Below are 20,805 nucleotides of genomic sequence, written 5' to 3'. Positions count from 1 at the left end.
GTGTACAAGCGAATGCATGAAACCAGAGGGCACCTTTGTGGGCACTATGGGCAAATGCGCCGTCGAATCGCCGCTTCTCCAGAACCCGTTCGGGTACAAATTATGGACACCTCGCTCGGAGAGTGCTCCCTCTGTTACCAGCGAAAGAGGTACCAGCAGTGCGCCGCGGAGCGAGCCTCCGATACCGGCTGAGACTAAGCTCAGCGCGTTGTAGACCAAAAAAAAAACACAAAATTACCGTAAACAGTTTTAGTTAAGTCGTGAACGTTATAGGCATTAGTTGGCCACAACGCGTTCGGGAAGCCAGTCGCGCGGGAATTTCGCTGGTTTTATGCTTTTCCTTCGGTATAACATACTTTGCGGTGTGCGTGGTGTTCATGTTTTTATTTACTTTGTGCTCGATTGCCCGTCGTAATTCACGAAATTTCGAAGCTTATTTGGAAGCGAATCGTCTTGCCGTGCTGTGACTTACTAATTGGCGATCCCAGGGGAAGCGTCTGACAGCTGCGAAGTACGTTGCCGCTTGGCGACAAGTGCCCCCAAATTCAATTACACTTTCAGTAACTCCGGTAGCGAATCGGATCGCGAGAAGCAGCGAGTGAGAGAATAAATAAATAAATAATCGCCACGAGTAAAAAAATAACGTATATATTAGCGGAGGTGAGAAAAAAGGAAATCAAGAAAAAAAAGTTCTGCGAAATTCAATTTTGTCCAAACGTGAGATCAATTGCTACCGCAAGGAAAAGTGATTCCAAGTGAGCTGAAGTGATCCAATTTGGTTTTAAACGCGGTGAAGTCGTGAATTTGATTGAATCGTGCTCGGGGAAGAAGTGTTCGTTGTGTATTGTTGTTGTTATTTTCAAAATCTGTTTTGGCGAAAGAATATTGAGGTTAAGTGGTTTCGTGATCGCACCGATTAATCTGGAGGATAATAGGAACGAATTTGGTAAGTTAAGAGCTGATGGATAACGGACATAAGTTGTGATATTTTTAACAATGTGTTTCGTCCGTTTTTGTGAAGGAACCAATCATTTTACTTTGGATTACTTCTGCTATTATGAACTTTCCTCCAATGTAGTTTTTATATCATGTGTGAATAAACTTTTTCAACGTGTTGCCAATAACTAGAACTCATCTCTGACCATTTCATTCCAAATGTGTCTTCATATACATCCATTTATTGATTTTCAAGTTCTCAGAAATTCTTATCCGATTATTAAGATTATTGCCAAAAAACAAGGATCACCTCCAATAGTTGTACGATAACGTCTAAGGCTCAATGGGTTAGCAATGGGTTAGGGTTAGCAAGATCATCAGACCTCATTATGTGTCGATGTCAGAAATCTGGTAGAACATCTGTTCCATTTTCTCAGTGCAGTCTCGTTAATCCAGTTAATCCACTGACTCGTATCGAGTCCATTCGTCGCTGATTACTGAGGACGTATTTCGTACTGCTGCTTATGATGAGCAGCTTCTGACTGCAGCTCTACAAGTTTCATCACTGGAATAAAATTTTATTTAGAGCTTTATACGATACAAATTTATCACGCTTGGTACGTTCAGTGCAACTCGTTGTAATTCAGTGCCAACCGGCTCGGTGATCCTGCTTGTTCTGTTCATCTGAAGTGATATTTTGTTCTAGTGCTGTTTTTGCCTGTTTTTGTTTTTCATTCCCAGTTGCCAACTTCACGACTCGAGTTGAACTTCAAATTGATCCAGATTTCCCTGGTTCCCTAGTACCGAAACTAATCTTCCAATAACGATCATGGGTACTATGGTTACGAACCACTAATCATGCCAATTCATGGTTTTATACGCGTACAAGATGAAATTCTGATCTAGTAATATTTCAAACCAGTTTTAAATTTGTCAGATATTCGTTGAGTAATACTGCAAAACTATTCACTAATGGTTTATCATTGAAATAAACATACCTACATGTGTAGAGACCATACATGACATTAAGTTGTGTCTCGGCATTTTGGCATTTATTAGGTTGCGGAAAAAGAAATCCAACATTTTCTCGGGAGCTGGCTGTAGTGACCGATATCTAGCGTAATATCGATCATACAATTTCAAGTTCATGGTCGTTGTAAAGGTGACATTTTACGCTAAGAAATCGTTTAGCTGTTTTTTATTTGTTCAATTCAGTTGTGAGCCACAGGGTGTTAACAATGAAAGTCATCAAAGAGAAAATTCGAAAATTTATTCATAAAACACTGAATGAATGATCCGGATTAGTGGGCCTTTCGTTAGTAACGGTCGCATGCATGTACAGTGATACAAACTCGTAGTCGTACTCCACCGTGCAAATCTCTTTTCCCTTCTTTTGGAGGTCGAATACAAGGTTTCGGAACATTCTATTTAGATGAAGTCATAGTGTCATATGAGAGTTAAAAGGTTTGCTATCTGTTTTCAGAATAATGGTTTTTATTTCTCTAATAATTGCGAATGTATGTGCGAATGTATGAAAATTGACTCAAACTCATAAAAAAATTGAAATTTCAACTCGAGTCATAAGGCGTTGATCAATTTCAGGATTCCATAATTAGCATGGTACCCTTTGTTCATTGCAACTATCTTTAGCTGTCTTTAGCCATTATTTACAAGTTTTTTGGTGTATTCGGATAGAAATTTAATCCATTTTTTTGATCAAGTGGTTTTTAAAAACGTTATTTTCACAAATTTGATGGTTTCTAAATATCCTACACAGATAACTTCCATATTTTTTAACTGGGAGTGATGCTGGGAGATTGGGGAGAAATATCAATAACTTTTGAGCAATTATAATGTAACCATGTGCGAACTATATGTGACTTATGCTTAGGGTCATTATCTTGGTAAAACTTGAATCCTCGATTCAATCTCATTTTGTTCACACTTTGCTACTTGTTTTTTGTTAGGATGATTAAGTAAACATTCTGATCCAATACACCATCGATGAAAATCAAATTAAACCAAAAAAATGTTTGTAATGAGCCAAGGAAGAACAACTTGAATGTCCAAGCACAGACGGAAAAACCGTTCAACGGCAAAATAAATCAATAACTCCAATTTCCATTTTTCCAAACAGCATGAAACACAACAATGTCTTACTGGGAAGATGCTATTCCCGTAGATGAGTCGAAATTCAATATCTTTGACTCCGTTGGTTGTCATTTCGTATCGAGGAAGCCAAACGATGAATTGAGCATAAAAATCTGAAAGCAATTTAGGGGGTGATTTGGTTTCCATCGATGGTGTATCGGGTCAGAATGTTTAATTGAACATCCTGAAGAAAAACATGTAGCAAAGTGCGAACAAAATGAGATTGAATCGAGGATTCAAGTTTTACCAAGACAATGACCCTAAGCGTAAGTCACATATAGTTCGCACATGGTTACATTATAATTGCTCAGAAGTTATTGATTCTTCTCCCCAATCTCCCAGCATCAATCCCAGGTCAAAAATATGGAAGTTATCTGTGTAGGATATTTAGAAACCATCAAATTTCTAAAAATAACGATTTTAAAAACCACTTGATCAAAAAATGGATGAGTATTCCTTCCGCATACACCAAAAAACTTGTTGATAATGGTAAAAGACAGATACCATACTAATGATGGAATCCTGAAATTGATCAACGCCTTATGACTCGAGTTGAAATTTCAATTTTTTTATGAGTTTGAGTCAATTTTCATACATTCGCAATTATTAGAGAAATAAAAACCATTATTCTGAAAACAGATAGCAAACCTTTTAACTATCATAGGACACTATGACTTCATCTAAATAGAATGTTCTGAAACTTTGTTTTCAACTTTCAAAAGAAGGGAAAAGAGATTTACACGGTGGAGTACGATTACGAGTTTGAATCACTGTATGTATGTTGAATGGATAGATCACGCTCTGTTTATGTTTTATGTTTTGTAATTACTCTTACATGTTTTGTATGTCTAACGACAATGATAATGATAGTATTTTTTTTTTCAGTTGTTTAGATAGTGAGATTGTAAATTCTATATTAAAAATAGTTGCGAAGCTTACTACAGTTTAAGCATCGTGCGCGTATTTGAATATAGGTAAAATAGGATCAACCAAACATGATGAACCTTATTACAAGAGATTAGAGGCTGACTCTGACATGAATGAATATACAATAAACCCTTTGCGATCGGAATTAATTTCTTTTGAAAGAGATCATCTTATCTTTCCTCGCTGATAATATTTTGTTTGTATCGAGTACCGTTACCTATTATTAATCAAAATTTCGCAAACGTTCGTGACATTGCTCACTAGACATTAAAATTCGCTTTGAAAAAATGTAAACTATTACATCATTGAATAAAGTATTTAGTGTGCTATGGTGGCTGAGAGCAGACAAACGACCGCCAAGAGTTAATAATGATTATGCTTTTACTTTTAAGTGTTTCAAGGGGATATCAAGCTAAGTAAGAGTGAATAAGAGTTCCATTCTGATTACGTATGGGTGCAGAACAGAAAGTTAGGACATGTGACAATCGAAATCCCGGTGTGATTTAGACGATGTTTGAAAAAAGTTGCTCTCTGACGGTCCCATTTCACAAACTAACGATACGTGCACTTTAAATGTATAAAAAAAAATCTGTATTCGTAATGTAAAATGTGTATAAGTAAACAATGTTTATTCTTCCTGCTAAAAATTTGCAATTCTTCTTTTGCTACTAACTAAAATGATTATGCTACCGACCGTGCGAACAAAGTGAAATGATTTTCCGAAGATTCTTTCCAATTCATATTCCCATATCCAAGCCACCCCCTTCCTTAATGTGTGATACATGACACAACTACCGTTCTGAATCATATTTCGGACACATTGTTCTAATATCTTGAAATGCTTAATGCGCTGATGATATAACTATAAAATTAATATCAAAATTACTTGTTTAGAGTAATCCCTTGGTCTCACTATCACTTCATTTGTGAATTACATTTGAAACACAGTACACAATTTTCACATACCGTTCTGAATCATATTTCGGACGGTTAAGAAAACAGGTCTAAACTTTATGCATATGTATTAATTGGTTGATATTTTTAATAAATTAGTTCAATATGCTTTTGAGCTTTCTTCATTGGTACCTATTTGATTGAAAACATAAAAAAACATCGAATAAAATGCTAAATCAATTTTCGGACAGATTGAATTCAAATTTCGGACACTTTATTTTGTAATTTTTTGAACGAAAATTACATTACACTTGATTATATTTTATAGTCAACTGTGAAACACTTACCAAGCAATCACAGTAAACTGTTAACGATGATGACAACTGATGAAACACGGGAGAAATTTAAATATTTATGAACGGGTAAATTCTACGTGCTCACGCTAAGAAAACGTCAAACACAAATGAAAGTGAGTTGTGTTGATAGATTTTTGCCGATTATGTTATAATTCAAATGTAGTTCTCATATGAAATGATAGTGAAACCAAGGGATTACTCTAAAGAAGCAATTGTGATATTAATTTGATAGTTATATCATCAGTGCATTAAGCATTTCAAGATATTAGAACAAAGTGTCCAAATTATGATGTTGTCCGAAATATGATTCATAACGGTACAATGATTCCATACTCATATTTTGAAAGTATATGATCGTAAGAATAAATCCGTCCAGTGTCTAGTTGTATTATTGTTTAGTTGTGCAGTGCATACCAAACGACCTTTTTCAAGCCCAACGTTTCAAAATTCCTGAGCTGTGAATATTGAAGCCTCCTTCAGCCGAAAAATCACCCGTTCATATTAATGGTCAGAGTCACCTGGTTATACTTCGTTTTCTAAATTTTTAAGTGTCATCAGTACTCGAAAATTATATTCACTTATACAATTCTAAAGAAAGGCGAAAATATGCACAAAACGTTTAATTCTACCAAACATGGCTAGCCTAACGTCGAAGTATATTAAGTCGTTCCTACCACTTTGTTGAACTCAAAGTTTCAGTAATTTCGTCGTTGGATTGATTATAGTCATAATTTTTAAGTGTAGTGTGACACTCAAGAATCCGCAATTATCTTCGAAAATAATCGAAAATACTTTTTCCTGTTTTCCTGTTTCCCTTTTTTTCCGGAGATGAACCTCGAATGGTTTCTGTCCTACATCACAATGTTGGTTCTTTTATCAAAGTAATATTTTAGAAATGTTCACATATTTTTATTTTTTTTTAGTTTTTGTCATTGAATTTGAAACAATTTCCGCACATATTTCTTTTTAAACCGATTTTTAAAATGGTATGAAATTGACGGTAAGTGGTAGCTAAGAAATTAAGTCTATCATTTGATGCAAAAACATTATCATGTTGTTGATTTCCAAAGACTTGACAAATTATCAAAGTTGTCCGTTAACTGGGTTGAACGTTATTGAAATTCCACCTACTTTTTGATAGGATATTCATAACATCAGGGGAAAATGCTAGGCGATGTTCGTATTTATTTCTTCATCAATGAACGTATTGAAAACAGACTTGAAGAATTTTGGAAATTACTGAAACGGAAAACATTGGTTCGGAAGTCGCGACTTGGAATTTGAAATTTTGCGACGATATCTAAGTAAAAACGGTAGTAGAGGATACCCGAACATGTATGTAATACTTGCTATTCATTTTGAACGATGTGAAAGCTATCTAAAACACTGAATTTCATTTCAGGGCGCTCAAAGGAAAAAACCCAAATTAGTCTGACTCATATTGGTGTTGAATGTACAAATGACGAAGAAGCGTGTAAAATTTTTAACGAATACTTTTCAAGTATCGGAACCCAGTCATCATAGGTTGGTAAATGACTGGACTAAGCGTACCATCGGTACTTCGCGTACCTGCAGGCATAAAATAGACCCCATTCGTGGTCCTTAGCTTCCTGTCCAGTAACTCCTTTCCCTACCTCCCCGTGGTACCGGCTGGGGTACGAGTAACCATAGTGAAGATCGGGTAACCAACCCCGGTGGGATCTTGGTCGTATGCTGACAGGGAAGTGCGGCTCTAAACAGCGTCTGATCCCCATGTTAGGGGCGGCTGATCACTGTCTTCGTGCCAGCGGGGACTCTAAAAAGAGCTGTGCACGACGGTCCTCCGGCGAGACAGGGGGTTGGTGCAGGCCCTGCAAGCCATCCGTAAAAATAAAACGCACAGGAAAATTCACAAAGAAATTCGAGACAGGACAATCGGACTAGACCTACGCAAAGAACACGGACTAGAGATTGGAAACTCGGAACATGGAACTGCAAGTCTCTCAATTTTCTTGCGAGTACCCGAATTCATTCGGAAATATTGAGAGCCCGCAATTTCAACATCGTAGCGCTGCAGGAGGTGTGCTGGAAAGGTTCGATGGTGCGATCGTTCCATGGTGGATATACCATCTATCAGAGCTGCGGCAACACACACGAGCTGGGTACAGCTTTCATCATGATGGGGGAGATGCAAAAACGGGTGATTGGTTGGTGGCCGATCAATGAAAGAATGTGCAGATTGAGGATGAGAGGCCACTTCTTCAATATCAGCATTATCAACGTCCACAGCCCCCATCTAGCTAGCACCGATGACGATAAAGAAGAATTCTACGCGCAGCTAGAGCGTGAATACGATCGCTGCCCAAAACACGACATCAAAATCGTCATCGGTGATTTGAACGCTCAGGTCGGCCAGGAGGAGGAATTCAGACCGGTAATTGGTAGGTTCAGCGCCCATCAGCGAACCAACGAAAACGGCCTAAGACTTATCGACTTCGCTGCCTCCAAGAACATGGCCATACGTAGCACCTTCTTCCAGCACAGCCTCCAATACCGTTACACCTGGAGATCACCACAGCAAACAGAAACACAAATTGACCACGTTTTGATCGACGGTCGGCACTTCTCGGATATCATCGACGCCAGAACCTATCGTGGCGCTAACATCGATTCAGACCACTACCTGGTGATGGTCAAACTGCGTTCTAAACTGTCAGTCGTCAATAACATAAGACACCAGCGCTCACCACGGTACCACCTACGACGACTACAGGAGCCGAACGTTGCTGCAACATATTCGCAGCGTCTTGAAGCTGCGTTACCGGGGGTAGACGAACTGGATGCTGTTCCCCTCGATGAATGCTGGAACTCCTTAAAATCAGCAATTAGCAGCACAGCAGAGACCGTCATCGGGTATGAACAACGAGGACAACGGAACGAATGGTTTGACGACGAGTGCCGAGCGCTCCTGAACGAGAAGGATGCAGCACGCGCAGCCATGCTGCAACGAGCGACTCGACAAAACGTGGAACGATACAGACTGAAACGAAGGCAGCAAACACATCTCTTTCGGGAAAAAAAGCGCCGCCTGGAAGAGAAAGAGTGTGAGGAGATGGAGCTGCTTTATCGTTCTCGAGAATCGCGGAAGTTCTTCAAGAAACTAAACGCCTCGCACAAAGGCTTTGTGCCGCGGGCCGAAATGTGCAGAAACAAGGAAGGAGGCATCTTGACGAACGAACGCGAGGTGATCGAAAGGTGGAGGCAGCACTACGATGAACACCTGAACAGCGCGCAGACAGGAGACCTAGACGGCGTTGAGGAGGACTACACCGGTGCAATGAACAACGACGACGTACCACCCCCGACGATGGGTGAAGTTAAGGAGGCCATTAATCAGCTCAAGAGCCACAAAGCAGCTGGTAAGGATGGCCTCGTAGCGGAGCTCTTCAAGGGAGGGCCGAGAAAACTTGTAGAGTGTATGCACCGGTTGATAGTCAGGATCTGGGACACAGAACAGCTACCGGAGGAGTGGAAGGACGGGGTAATCTGCCCCATCTATAAAAAAGGCGACAAGTTGGATTGTGGGAACTATCGGGCCATCACAATCCTGAATGGTGCCTACAAAATTTTGTCTCAGATCCTCTTCCGCCGCCTATCGCCAATAGTAAGTAGATTTGTGGGAAGTTATCAGGCCGGATTCATGCCCGGTTGCTCGACGACGGACCATATTTTTACACTGCGGCAGATCCTCCAAAAGTGCCGCGAGTATCAGGTCCCTACACACCACATCTTCGTCGACTTCAAGACCGCATATGATACAATCGACCGACGACAGCTATGGAGGATCATGGACGAACACGGCTTTCCCCGAAAGCTGACAAGACTGATTCAGGCAACGATGAACGGTGTGCGGTGCAGTGTGCGGATCTCAGGTGAGCTGTCGGAATCATTTGAGACTCACAGGGGACTTCGACAAGGCGATGGAATCTCCTGTCTGCTCTTCAACGTGGCGCTGGAAGGTGTTATGCGGAGAGCGGGCTTCAACATGCGGGGCACGATTTTCAACAAGTCTAGTCAGTTTATCTGCTTCGTCGACGACGTGGACATAATCGGAAGAACACATGCGACGGTAGCCGACTTGTATACCCGACTGAAACACGAAGCAGGGCTGATTGGGCTTGGGATCAATGCGTCTAAGTCTAAATACATGCTAGCTGGAGGGACTGCTCGCAACAGAGTTCTTCTTGGTAGTAGTGTTGTGATCGACGGCGACGAGCTCGAGGTGGTAGAGGAATTTGTCTACCTTGGCTCGTTGATAACAACTGACAACAACAACAGCCGTGAAATTCGAAGACGCATTGTCAATGGAAGTCGTGCCTACTATGGGCTCCGCAAATCCTTGAGGTCCAATAAACTTCGACCCCGTACGAAGTGTACCATGTACAAATCCCTAATTCGACCGGTTGTTCTCTATGGGCACGAAGCATGGACGATGCTTGAAGAGGACTCACAAGCGCTTGGAGTTTTCGAACGCCGAGTGCTCAGAACAATATACGGTGGTGTACAGGAAAGCGGAGTATTGAGAAGGAGAATGAACCACGAACTGGCGCAACCCTACGGCGAACCCAGCATACAGAAAGTCGCCAAGGATGGACGAGTGCGATGGGCAGGGCATGTTGCAAGATTGCCGGACAGCAGCCCTGCAAAGATGGTGTTCGCATCGAATCCGGTAGGAACAAGAAGGAGAGGAGCCCAGCGAGCGAGGTGGTTGGACCAGGTGGAGCAGGACTTGGCAAGAATCGGTGCAGCCGGGAGTTGGAGAACTGCAGCCATGGATCGGGACTATTGGCGAAAAATTGTGAAGAAGATCTAATCTCTCAATGGGATGTAGTATCATTATAAATAAATAAATAAACCCAGTCATCTAACGAAATTCCTAAACGTAATGATGGTAACCCATTAATGTACTCTCATCATGTCCCAAACTCTACCATCCATTGTGGATTCGATAATATTCCAGTGAACGTTATAAAAACGAACGCCGTTGCCTTTTCCAGAATTTGTTCGGGAATGTTCATTATATTGCTGTCTACAGGAAGATACCCAAACTGTTTGAAGATTGCTAGAATTGTGCCAATTTTCAAATCCGGTGATTGCACGAACCCTAGCAACCGATTTCACCGATTTCAACACTATCAGTATTCAATAAAATATTTGAGAAACTTCTCATTGTAAGATTACTTGATTTTTAAATGAAAACATTGTATTTTACAAGCTTCAGTATGGGTTTCGACGAGGCGGCAGCACTATAACTGCCATTACTGAGCTCGTGGATGAGTTGATAGATGGAATCGATCGCAAATTGATAGTTGGTGCTCTTTTTCTGGACCTTAAAAAGGCTTTCGATACAATTGATAATGACATATTATTGAAAAAATTAAATATTTATGAAATCCGAGGAATAGCCAGCGACCTCGTACATAGCTATCTCACCGGTAGACAGCAATATGTCGCATTGAATGATGCCAAAAGTGCCCTGCGTTTAATAAACAATGGTGTACTACAGGGCAGCATTATTGGGCCCCTGTTGTTTCTGTTGTACATCAATGATATCGGTAATCTGCCATTGATAGGAACTGCTAGACTGTTTGCTGACGACACAGCATTGTTTTATCCATGTTCTGACTCTAGAACCGTCGTATCAAATATAGAAAATGATCTGGCTATTCTTTGTAGGTATTTTCAACAAAATCTGTTGTCACTAAATTTGTCAAAAACTAAATACATGTTCGTCCACTCACCAAGGAAAAAAATCTTCGCTTGTCCCGACCCAAAGTTTGAGAATGTTTCGATTGACAAGGTGAACAATTTTAAATACCTTGGAATACATCTAGACACATGTTTATCATGGACACAACAAATAAATTTTTTAGAAAGAAAAATTTCCTCACTTTCTAGTATATTGAAGAGAGTATCCTACTTTGTATCACAGAGACCGTTGAGAATTTTTTTATTTTGCATGTATTCACTCATTACTGCAATATGAAATAGTGGTTTGGGGACATGCATGTAAAACGAAACTTAAAAAACTACAAGTGTTGCAAAAAAGGTGTCTGAAAATAATATACAGACTACCAATCTCCCATCCAATGTTAGACTTATATTCCGACGATTCTCATAAAATATTGCCTCTTCTTTTTTTTTTTTTTAATTCGTTTATTTTTACAGGCTCAGTTACTTAAGTTTAAAGGAGCCGAATTCTTAAATATAATTTTAAAACTTTATATATAAACAATTTTCTTACATCTATGGTTAGTAAGGTGGAAAACCGATTACTCGCGGTGTACTCGAGTTTAGGAGGGTGACATATTTTTAGGAGAAGGATGGGATATAAGGAAATTGTAAGTTGCCTCTTCTTGGACTACGCGAATTTCAGACTATTAAACTTATCCACAGCTTTATAAATGACAATAATATTAACCATAACTTGACAATATATATCGTAAATCATCAACACATCACACGACAAGTACAAAATTTAATGCGAAGTAGAGCAACAACTAATGTTGGTGAGCAACGCATTCTGTTTTATGGACCATTTCGTTTTAATGCCTTGCCATCTGAAATTCGAATTATCACACGTTCTGATAATTTTAAAAAGAAATTAAAACAATATCTCAAATCAATGACCAATGTTTTCGTAATATAGATCGTTCAACCACAATAATCCATGTATCGTTGTATGCTTGCCAGTACCCTATTTTGTGAACTTAATGCTTCATATTTATTTGTTTTTTTTTTCTATTATATGTTTTGTCCTCCTATTTTATGGATCCCTTAAAAGAAATATTATTTTTCACTGGGGTCCATACATTTTTGTTCTTCATGTTCTTGTCCACTCATCTCGTTTCTAAATGTTTGTTTGTGTCCTTTTTTTTTAAATAACTGCAGCCCAACTCCAGGATCCTCAAATGAGAGTATCTTCGAGATGGGGGTGAGTGGAGGGTAAAAAAAATACCATGCCCATCTGTTGGATCATTGGTGCTTTGGCAAAACTCAGATGTCTTCCGATGTGAGATGGTGTAAGATTAGATTATGTTAGGACTTCTTACCAAAACATGACGAATTGTCTCCCGGGAAATATTTAAATTTAAAGATGACTTTATTTGCATGAGCGATTTTGAGGTATTCGAAGCTGTTTTACTTATTTCCCGCTTATCCTGGACAGAGAGTTCGATTTACGTGAAGCTCTCTCCTTCCTTGAGGATTCGCAAAATAATTGAGCACCACTTGATGAGATCGTCCAACCCGACGAACAATTTCTCTGATACCAACATTTTCTTGGTGAAATGCATCGATTTGTCTTTCTTCTCTCTTTGGGAGCACTTTTCCCTTCGGCATTTTCCAGATTTATTGATAAAAACAACTAAAACAACGGAAAATATAACTGGTCTTATACAAACTTGACGCTTGGAAAATACTAAACAATTTGTTTACGCTTAACGCTTGCCCACTCCCATATGGAAATCATGCAGTGAATGGTAGTCACCAGTACCAATACACTAGGATATAAATTGAAGCATTGTTTGTTGACACAAAACAGCAAGATCATCACCTGATCTTATAGAAGTTGGACAGAGTGTATATTGCCACCTTTTTTTTCAACTGTTTCAATAGTTATAAATATGTGTTCTCCTCATGTAAAAATTATGCTCTCTGAAGTTGGAGTCGATTCCTTGCCATCTTTTCACGACCTTATAAAGTGTCAAGGAATGAAATAAATAGAAAAAAATATTTACAATATATTTGACCATACCTACATCCTACACTCTGACATTGGTATTAAATTTTGTGAAAAGTATCGGGTTTGTCAGTTCTAGCTTCATTTTACTATATCATTTCATTATGTTGTGTTGAAATTTATTTTTTCTATGGTGTTTTCTTTTGAAATTCCCAGAATAAATAAATTCTCTTTTATTTTTTCTTATTTTAGGTATGGTGTAATTCCGTTTGGGTTATTTATATAAATTCAAACTTGTACTTCACTTATACAGTGGTAAACATTCGTTTAGCCGCACCCTATTTTTCCTCAATATTTTTAAAAATAAGTTAATTCTTTGTACAGTTTTGCTCATAAAAGACGATTATTGTTTATTTTCATCGAATTCATTCTAAAAAAAAAGTATAAATTAACTTTTTGTTTTCTAAGTGGAATCAGGGTGGACATTCGTTTAGCCGCATCCTAAAATTTCAATAAAAGAAATCCGTTTGCATAGACCATCTCAGCCAAAATTCTCCATAGGTTCTCTATGGGATTGCAATCAACTGCCAGCAGATCATTCAAGAAACGGAATGTCCTTCTCGGCAAACAATGCCTTCGATTGCTTGGAATCGTGGATCTATGCATTATTCTGCTGAAAAAACCACATCCTCGGAAACGTTATTCTCAATATGGCCAATCAAAACGTCCTCCAGTAACTGAAGATACTTTTCGGAGTTCATTCGGGTGAAAATGAAACAGAGAAGCTTGCTGTGATAGGAAACGGCTCCCCACACTGTCAAACTTGCGCCCTCAAAGTTTCGCTTCGATCTCACGACATGTCGTTGACTTAAATTGTACCAATAGCAACTGTAACAATCCAGACCATCCAAATTGAACTTTTTTCGCCGGAAAATACAACATTTCTCCAATCTAGTTTCCATTCCATTCCACCGTTCCGAATCATATTTCGGACATTTTGTTCTAATATCTTGAAATGCTTGATGCACTGATGATATAACTATCAAATTAATATCACAATTGCTTCTTTAGAGTAATCCCTTGGTTTCACTATCATTTCACATGAGAACTACATTTGAATTAAAACATAATCGGCTGAAATCTTACAACACTACTCATTATCGTTTGTGTTTGACGTTTTCTTAGCGTGAGCACGTAGAATTTACCCGTTCATAAATATTTAAATTTCTCCTGTGTTTCATCAGTTTTCATCATCGTTAACAGTTTACTGTGATTGCTTGGTAAGTGTTTCGCAGTTGACTATAACATATAATCAAGTATAATGTAATTTTCGTCAATAAAAATAAAGTGTCCGAAATTTGAATTCAATCTGTCCGAAATTCGATTCAGTTTCCGAAGTTTGATTCATATTCGCTTCATTTGAAAAGCATTTTATTCGAAGATTTTTTTATGTTTTCAATGAAATAGGTACCAAAGTAGAAAGCTTAAACGCCTATTGAACTAATTTATTAAAAATATCAACCAAATAATACCTGTGCCTAAAGTTTAGATCTGTTTTTTGCATCATATGCCTTAAGCGTCCGAAATATGATTCAGAACGGTATCCCATATTTCTGGCACTATTTTAAAAAATTCCGTACCACTTTCTCAGATAGACCAATTTTTGTTACGATCGAGCGATTAGAAAACTTTGATTCACTGAATATCTTTATTATTTTCCGCCCCTCTTCCGTCAATAGAATACCTTTCGCCATTCCTTTAAATTCTACGTAAATCACTAATCTGACCAACATCTTACGTTGCACATCTAATATTTATCTAGTAAATTGAACATTCCCAAGTATTTTAAAGGCTTGGTGATTATGCGAAAACTCAATTTTTATGCCCTGCGGCTAAACGTTTGTCTCGGGAAAAAACGACGTTTGAATGTTTACATCCACCGATGCCGCCTTGTGTGTGTGTGTGATTGTGACGCACGTCCTTTCAATAAAAGTGACTTAAATATACTATCATTACAGCAAATAAGTATCCCGATAAAAATAACATTCCTAGTTGTTTTGTAAGTGTTTCAAGTTTTTTTTTCAAGTGCGGCTAAACGAATGTCTATCACTGTAATAGCAAGAAAAATACTACCTCGATTCTAAAATTCAATTTCGGAAACACATCCACAAACTTTTGTATTACCAAAACGGATCGTATACAATTATTACTATTATTCGTATTCATTTGTAATGCTTTAAATATATTAATTTTTAACTTTTTGTATTTGTAGTTTGTGAAGCCCTGCAAACTGCGGAATTGTAACAATGAAACTTAGTTTACTGTCAGTAAATCTTGATTTTTGATCTGATTATCCCTCAACTCATGAATCAATGAAAAATCTCATGAATATTTGGTTGCAAGAATACTAATGAAATTTTCATGATCTGACTGATAATCAAAGGTCCTCCTCACAGAGGGATCATTATTTGATCTCGAGAAGCGATTCAGCGCCTGCGATTGACATCCAAAGCACACCACAATAAATATTTGACAATCCCATTCTCAACAACCTTTTTTTTTCATCATTTCCATTTCAGCACCAACTGTTCTCCGGACAACCATCAAAGAAGGAAAAAATAAAACAGAGCATTGGATGCTGTGTAATTGACGAGCCGGCAGTGGGTCACTTGTCGAGTGTGTGTATGTGTGTATGCGAGTGCGTGTGTCAATAATCAAAACTTCAGCAGCGGCAACGAGCAAAAGCAGAGCCTGTCAGCGATGGATGTGTTGCTCAGACACAGAAGGATGCCCTTCCCAAAAAGGTGAGTCCCCCGGCGCTCAGGCGCTCTCGGAAATTGAGTTTTCCGCGGGCGCTGTTTTCCGCCGCTTCAGTAATCAAAAGGCAGCCTTTGAGCTGCAAATTGGATTGTGCTCATTAATATTTGATATGATTGGACTACGAGCGTGAAGGAGGGTAGCGCAAAAAAAAAAAAGAACTGTAACTCCTTAAAGCATCCAAACGCAATCGGGAAGCTTTTTTCCCGAAATTATAATACTCAAAAAACTAACACAAAAACAAAGCATCGATTGGTGCGCACCGATTACCAGCCGGCAGCCGGCATCATTCGTGTGTTTATTATTATTTCAACGGCGTATGAAATTTCCGCTTTTTCCACTCTGCCATCTAATTTTGCTATGCTACTCTGTTTCCGTGAGGTCTACCGCACGAGTGTATGTGTATGCGTGGGTGTTGCGCGTGTCGATATGCTTTTAACCCTCAATTCTACTCTCCGCAATTAACTTTCAATTCTACTCTCCGGCTCGAAAACAACAGCTACTAAATTGCATTCAAATTATCCCCCTCCCCCCAGCCTCAATTTGAACCACCCACGAATCCACGAATCCACACACGCATGCACGAAAAAAGGAGAACTCATTTAGCAAAAACAGATTAATTATGTGCTTAATTGAGCGACGGATGTTATTGCGGAGGTGTTCGAACGGATCCCAACTGGCGGGCGAAATTTTTGAGGAAAATCTCATTCCAATTCCAACGATGGTGGCGGCAATGGTGGTGGCGCTGGCGGCTGAAAAATGCAAATCGCAATGGGTGAAAATCGAATTAGTGCACTTCTTTGCTGCGCCCAGCTTTTTTTTGGGGAATTTAATGGAGTTCGTCGCCTGGGTTTGATTTGTTTTGATGGCTCAATCGATCGGTTTTCAACTGTCTGTTGTTGACTGTGTGTGGGAGATGGGGGACAGAAAGAGTATGTAATTCGATTCGTCGAAAGCAGCGGGGTGGGAAAAGCGGGAAATCGTTGTGCGCCGCTCGATTGGCGATGATGTTCCAAAGTCGCGTGACAGTGCTGCGATTCGAATTTGATTGAAGTCAAAGCATCGAACACGGTGTGTGTGGGTGGGTGGATGTGACAACGGGGTGATTCACGGGGAAGTGCTTGTTAAATTCAAATTGATTGTAAATAAATTGAACAAATGATAAAAACGATTTTCCCGTAATTTTTTCCTCCGTTCCTCGTTTCCAACAGCAGTTTGGTTTTCGTCAGCGAACAAAACAAAAAAAAAACACGCGACAAAAATGTAAGCGAGGGGAGGATGGTTGAAGAGCCGCGGAAGTGCAACCAAGCTGTGAAAGAAGAAACGAACGACCGGTGGCTGACTTTGAAGGCAATGAAATGGAAACATGGATTAGAATGAACACTCGGAGTGGACCCCTCGAAGTGCGAGGCGCGGCTGTAAAAGCTTCAGGTCCACGCCTGAATACACGCTCAAATCGAATAATTAAAGTTTTATTGACGATCTATTCAGCTCTGATGAAGAGATTCATGTGCCGCTCGCTGTCTGTCAAACGTGACACACGCCAGAGGCGTCAGAAACTGCGATAGTTGTCGGATTGTTGGGTTTGGGAAAAGGCATTCGACATTGTTTCCGATTGAGATGAATTTTATTTCCTTCGTTTACTGAATGTATTAGGGCGTGGGGATGGGGGATAGAACAAAAAGTGGCAAAAAGTGCATGTAGACGAGCGTTCCACCATCCGAGCGATGGGATAGACCAAACTCCACCAAAGTATGCTCTCTTGTCTTCTCTGATTGAAAGCTATGGGGGAACGGAATGCTTGATTGATTCATAGTTTGGGCACCGTTTCGGATGGGAATGGGTGTGGGTGGAGATGGCAGTCGGCTTGTGGAAAAGCGAAAAGTTAAACGGAAAACAACTTTATCTCGAGTCGATGAATTTGCAGCATGAAATTCAAATTCGACTGGGAAAAGAGCATAATGCTTGTTTATCGTCTCTTCGAGCATCCCCGGGGTTGACTTTTATAGTTATTCAATGAGAGTGTCGGAGGAGAACTTTTGCAATTGAAAGCGATAGCGGAAGCTATTGCAAAATTCATCGGTACATATCGATTGGATCAGAATGAGTTCAGCGAGAGCAATTTGAGAGGTTAAATGAGGGGTTTTCCAGATACTTCATCGGCAGTTGTTCGATGAAAAAAGGATTCTTGAAATCATGAGTTGGGAAAATTTTTCTTTGCCTGAAATTTCTAGTCTTTGAAGTTTTGGCTTCAATTTTCGATTTGGTGTAACACGGAATAAGTTTTTGCAAGTACTCATTGATAATTTATTGTGGCGGTTTCCATATCACCTAGCTTTTCTTGTGTATCAATGAATGGACCATTCTCATTACAAGTAGAAGAAGCCATTACAATTGAAAGGCAATTGCATTTGAATTTCAGAATAGCAAATTGAAAGCACCTAACCACCTAACATGGCATGTCAGCAACATTAATATTCTAATCTGTAAATTATTTTCTGTTTCACAAAAAATACCTTATCAAATTGAAGTGATAGCTTCGCACTCTCAAATTTCCATTCACTACACTGCGTTTCACTATAGAACCAATCTTTTTTTTCTGAGTATCCAGAGATATGTAAGAAATCGGTTGAATTGAAGTATACAGTGTAGGATAGAATAACTATCTTCATTTAAAGACTGGCCATTTCAAATTTTTTTTTGTTGTGTTCAGACGCGAAACATTCAAAAAACTAAAATTCTAGTGTTTCATAACTATACAACCAGATGGAAAAATTCTCACTCCTTTACAAAATTAACGTAAATTTCACATGAATTACAACAAGTTTCTAATTCGTAGGTTGTATCCTTACTTCTCAATTAGAAAAAATAACCCATTCGCGGTCGTTTTGACCAAGTTGCGCCATGTTGTAGTGTGTATCTCGTTCTACGCAGAGGATATTTCTCGTTTAAGCTCTTCTAATCACTCTTATTGCTTATAAGCTGCTTCTACTATTCGTACGATCACTCCTCAAAAGTTTTTGATAGGGTTTGGATCTGGTTAACAAGCTGACCAGTCCAGAATCTGAAGACTATAGTCGTTAAACCATGCCATGAAATTCCGGAATTGTTTTTGATGTAAAAACATCAGTAAATGATTCTGAAAAGTTCGTTGCACTTCCGATTGTTCATTCGTGTTGATGGTGAGCTATCTGAACCAGACCTTTTTGAGAAAATTCTCCCCGAACCATGAAAATTCCACCTCCAAAGCTGCGGGTCCAAAAACTAATGTAGAAGTTAATGCCATGGGTTTCACTATTTCAGGAGAATTTGCAGGCGGCAGTTTGATGGTTTGAGGAAAGTATTTTCAAAACGGCCTGGTTCAGATAGCTTTTCTTCAACACCAATGTACAGTTAAAAGTGCAATGAAGTACTTCAGAATCATTTACTTCTGTTTTTGCAACAAAAATTCCGTGATAATTGGGTAATTTGGTATAAATTTTCAATTGTCATGTTTGGCTGGAATATTTTTGGTTGAAATATGTGTAATATTTTTATGGGACCTCTTCTCCATTTCAGAGGAGGGAGGGGTGTCATACCATCATAGAAACATTTCTTATACCCAAAAACCCTCACATCCCAAATTGTGCTTGATTAGCTTTCGAGTTATGCAGAAATTTGTGTTTTACCACAACAGTTCAAAATAATGGACGCAGTGGTTCACAACCAACAGAGGAAAAAAAAATTGGTATCAATTCTCAACATCCGGAAAGTCAAGGCATGGTTTATTAAATAGGGTAAACTTGTTTACTAGATAAAAACCGTATCAAGAACCTATGAGGAGTGATCGTACGAATAGTAGAAGCAGCTTATAAGCAATATGAGTGATTTGAAGAGATTGAAAGAGCAGTATCCTCTGCGTAGAACGAGCTACACACTACAACATGGCGCAACTTGATCAAAACCACCCCGAATGGGTTATTTGTTCTGACTGAGAACTAAGTATGACCTACGAATTAGAAACTTATTGTAATTCATGTGAAATGGACGTTAATTTTATAAAAGAGTAAGAATATTTCCATCTGGTTCTATAGTTATGAAACACTGAAATTTTAGTTTTTGATTGTTTCGCGCCTGAACACTACAATAAAGTTCAAATCACCAGTCTTTTTAATGAAGACAGTTATTATATCCTACACTATATACTTCAATTCAACCAATTTCTTACATATCCCTGGAAACTCAGAAAAAGTGATTGGTTCTATATTTATGAAACGCAGTGTATCGATAACATTCTGTTTGCGCTAGGTGCAGAGTTTCAGAGCATCACTTCTTAGCATATTTCGTAAATTCTTTGTTCAATCGTGGCACCTGTGTACAATGTTGGATTGTCGAAGATCATCAAACTCTTTTTCTGTTGTATTTTTTTTCGCTAGCTTTTGTTCCGTTACACGTTTTTGAGTTCAGTTTTAATATTTTTTTAGCAATTTGAGTGTCGGTTCGGTTTTTCTCTATATCAGCCATTCCATGCCAAATTCTCAGATTTTCGTGAAAACAGGTAGTTTTGTTCTTTATCACAAAATATTAGACAAGTATTTTTTTTTTATTTTGAGTATTTTATCGTGCAAAACAACATTTTGCTGGAAGGCCCCCATATGATAAATCAAAAGGGCCACAATCAATTTTTAGAGAGTCGATTTTTGATAAAATAAATTTTTCGTGATGGCAGTAGATGTTTCATGCAATTTGAAGACAACTTGAGATTTCGCATAGGGTATTTTTATGGTCTTTTAGGGTATTTTTCGCGAGAATCAACACTTTTTAGGAAGTCTCGTTCGAAAATTTGAAGGTCCCTTCTTCCAATACATTTATTGGCACTCTAATGCACGTTGATTAGTTTACACTAGAACAGCTATACTCAACCTGCGCCCTCTGGGCTCTTCTGGTTGGCCCACCTGGTTTTACTTTATTCTAAATCATTTTGTATGTGTAATAATCACGAAAACCTAGGAAATCACTACCTGT

General features: G+C 38.8%; 1 protein-coding gene across 1 annotated transcript in view; it reads left to right on the top strand.

Moving 5' to 3' along the window:
* Positions 1–279: 279 nt before the first annotated feature.
* LOC129764690 (heparan sulfate 2-O-sulfotransferase pipe) overlaps positions 280–20,805 on the top strand; it is a 577,061-nt gene continuing 556,535 nt past the window's right edge. The window contains exons 1-2 of the mRNA XM_055764045.1: positions 280–946; positions 15,564–15,788. Coding sequence (XP_055620020.1) covers positions 15,745–15,788 — 44 coding nt within the window. The 5' untranslated portion in view covers positions 280–946; positions 15,564–15,744. The remainder of the gene's footprint in view (positions 947–15,563; positions 15,789–20,805) is intronic.

Source organism: Toxorhynchites rutilus, chromosome 2 (genome assembly GCF_029784135.1).
Source record: "Toxorhynchites rutilus septentrionalis strain SRP chromosome 2, ASM2978413v1, whole genome shotgun sequence".
NCBI lineage: Eukaryota > Metazoa > Arthropoda > Insecta > Diptera > Culicidae > Toxorhynchites > Toxorhynchites rutilus.
The sequence above is the reverse complement of the archived record's forward strand: the minus strand, read 5'-3'. Positions and strand labels throughout refer to the sequence as shown.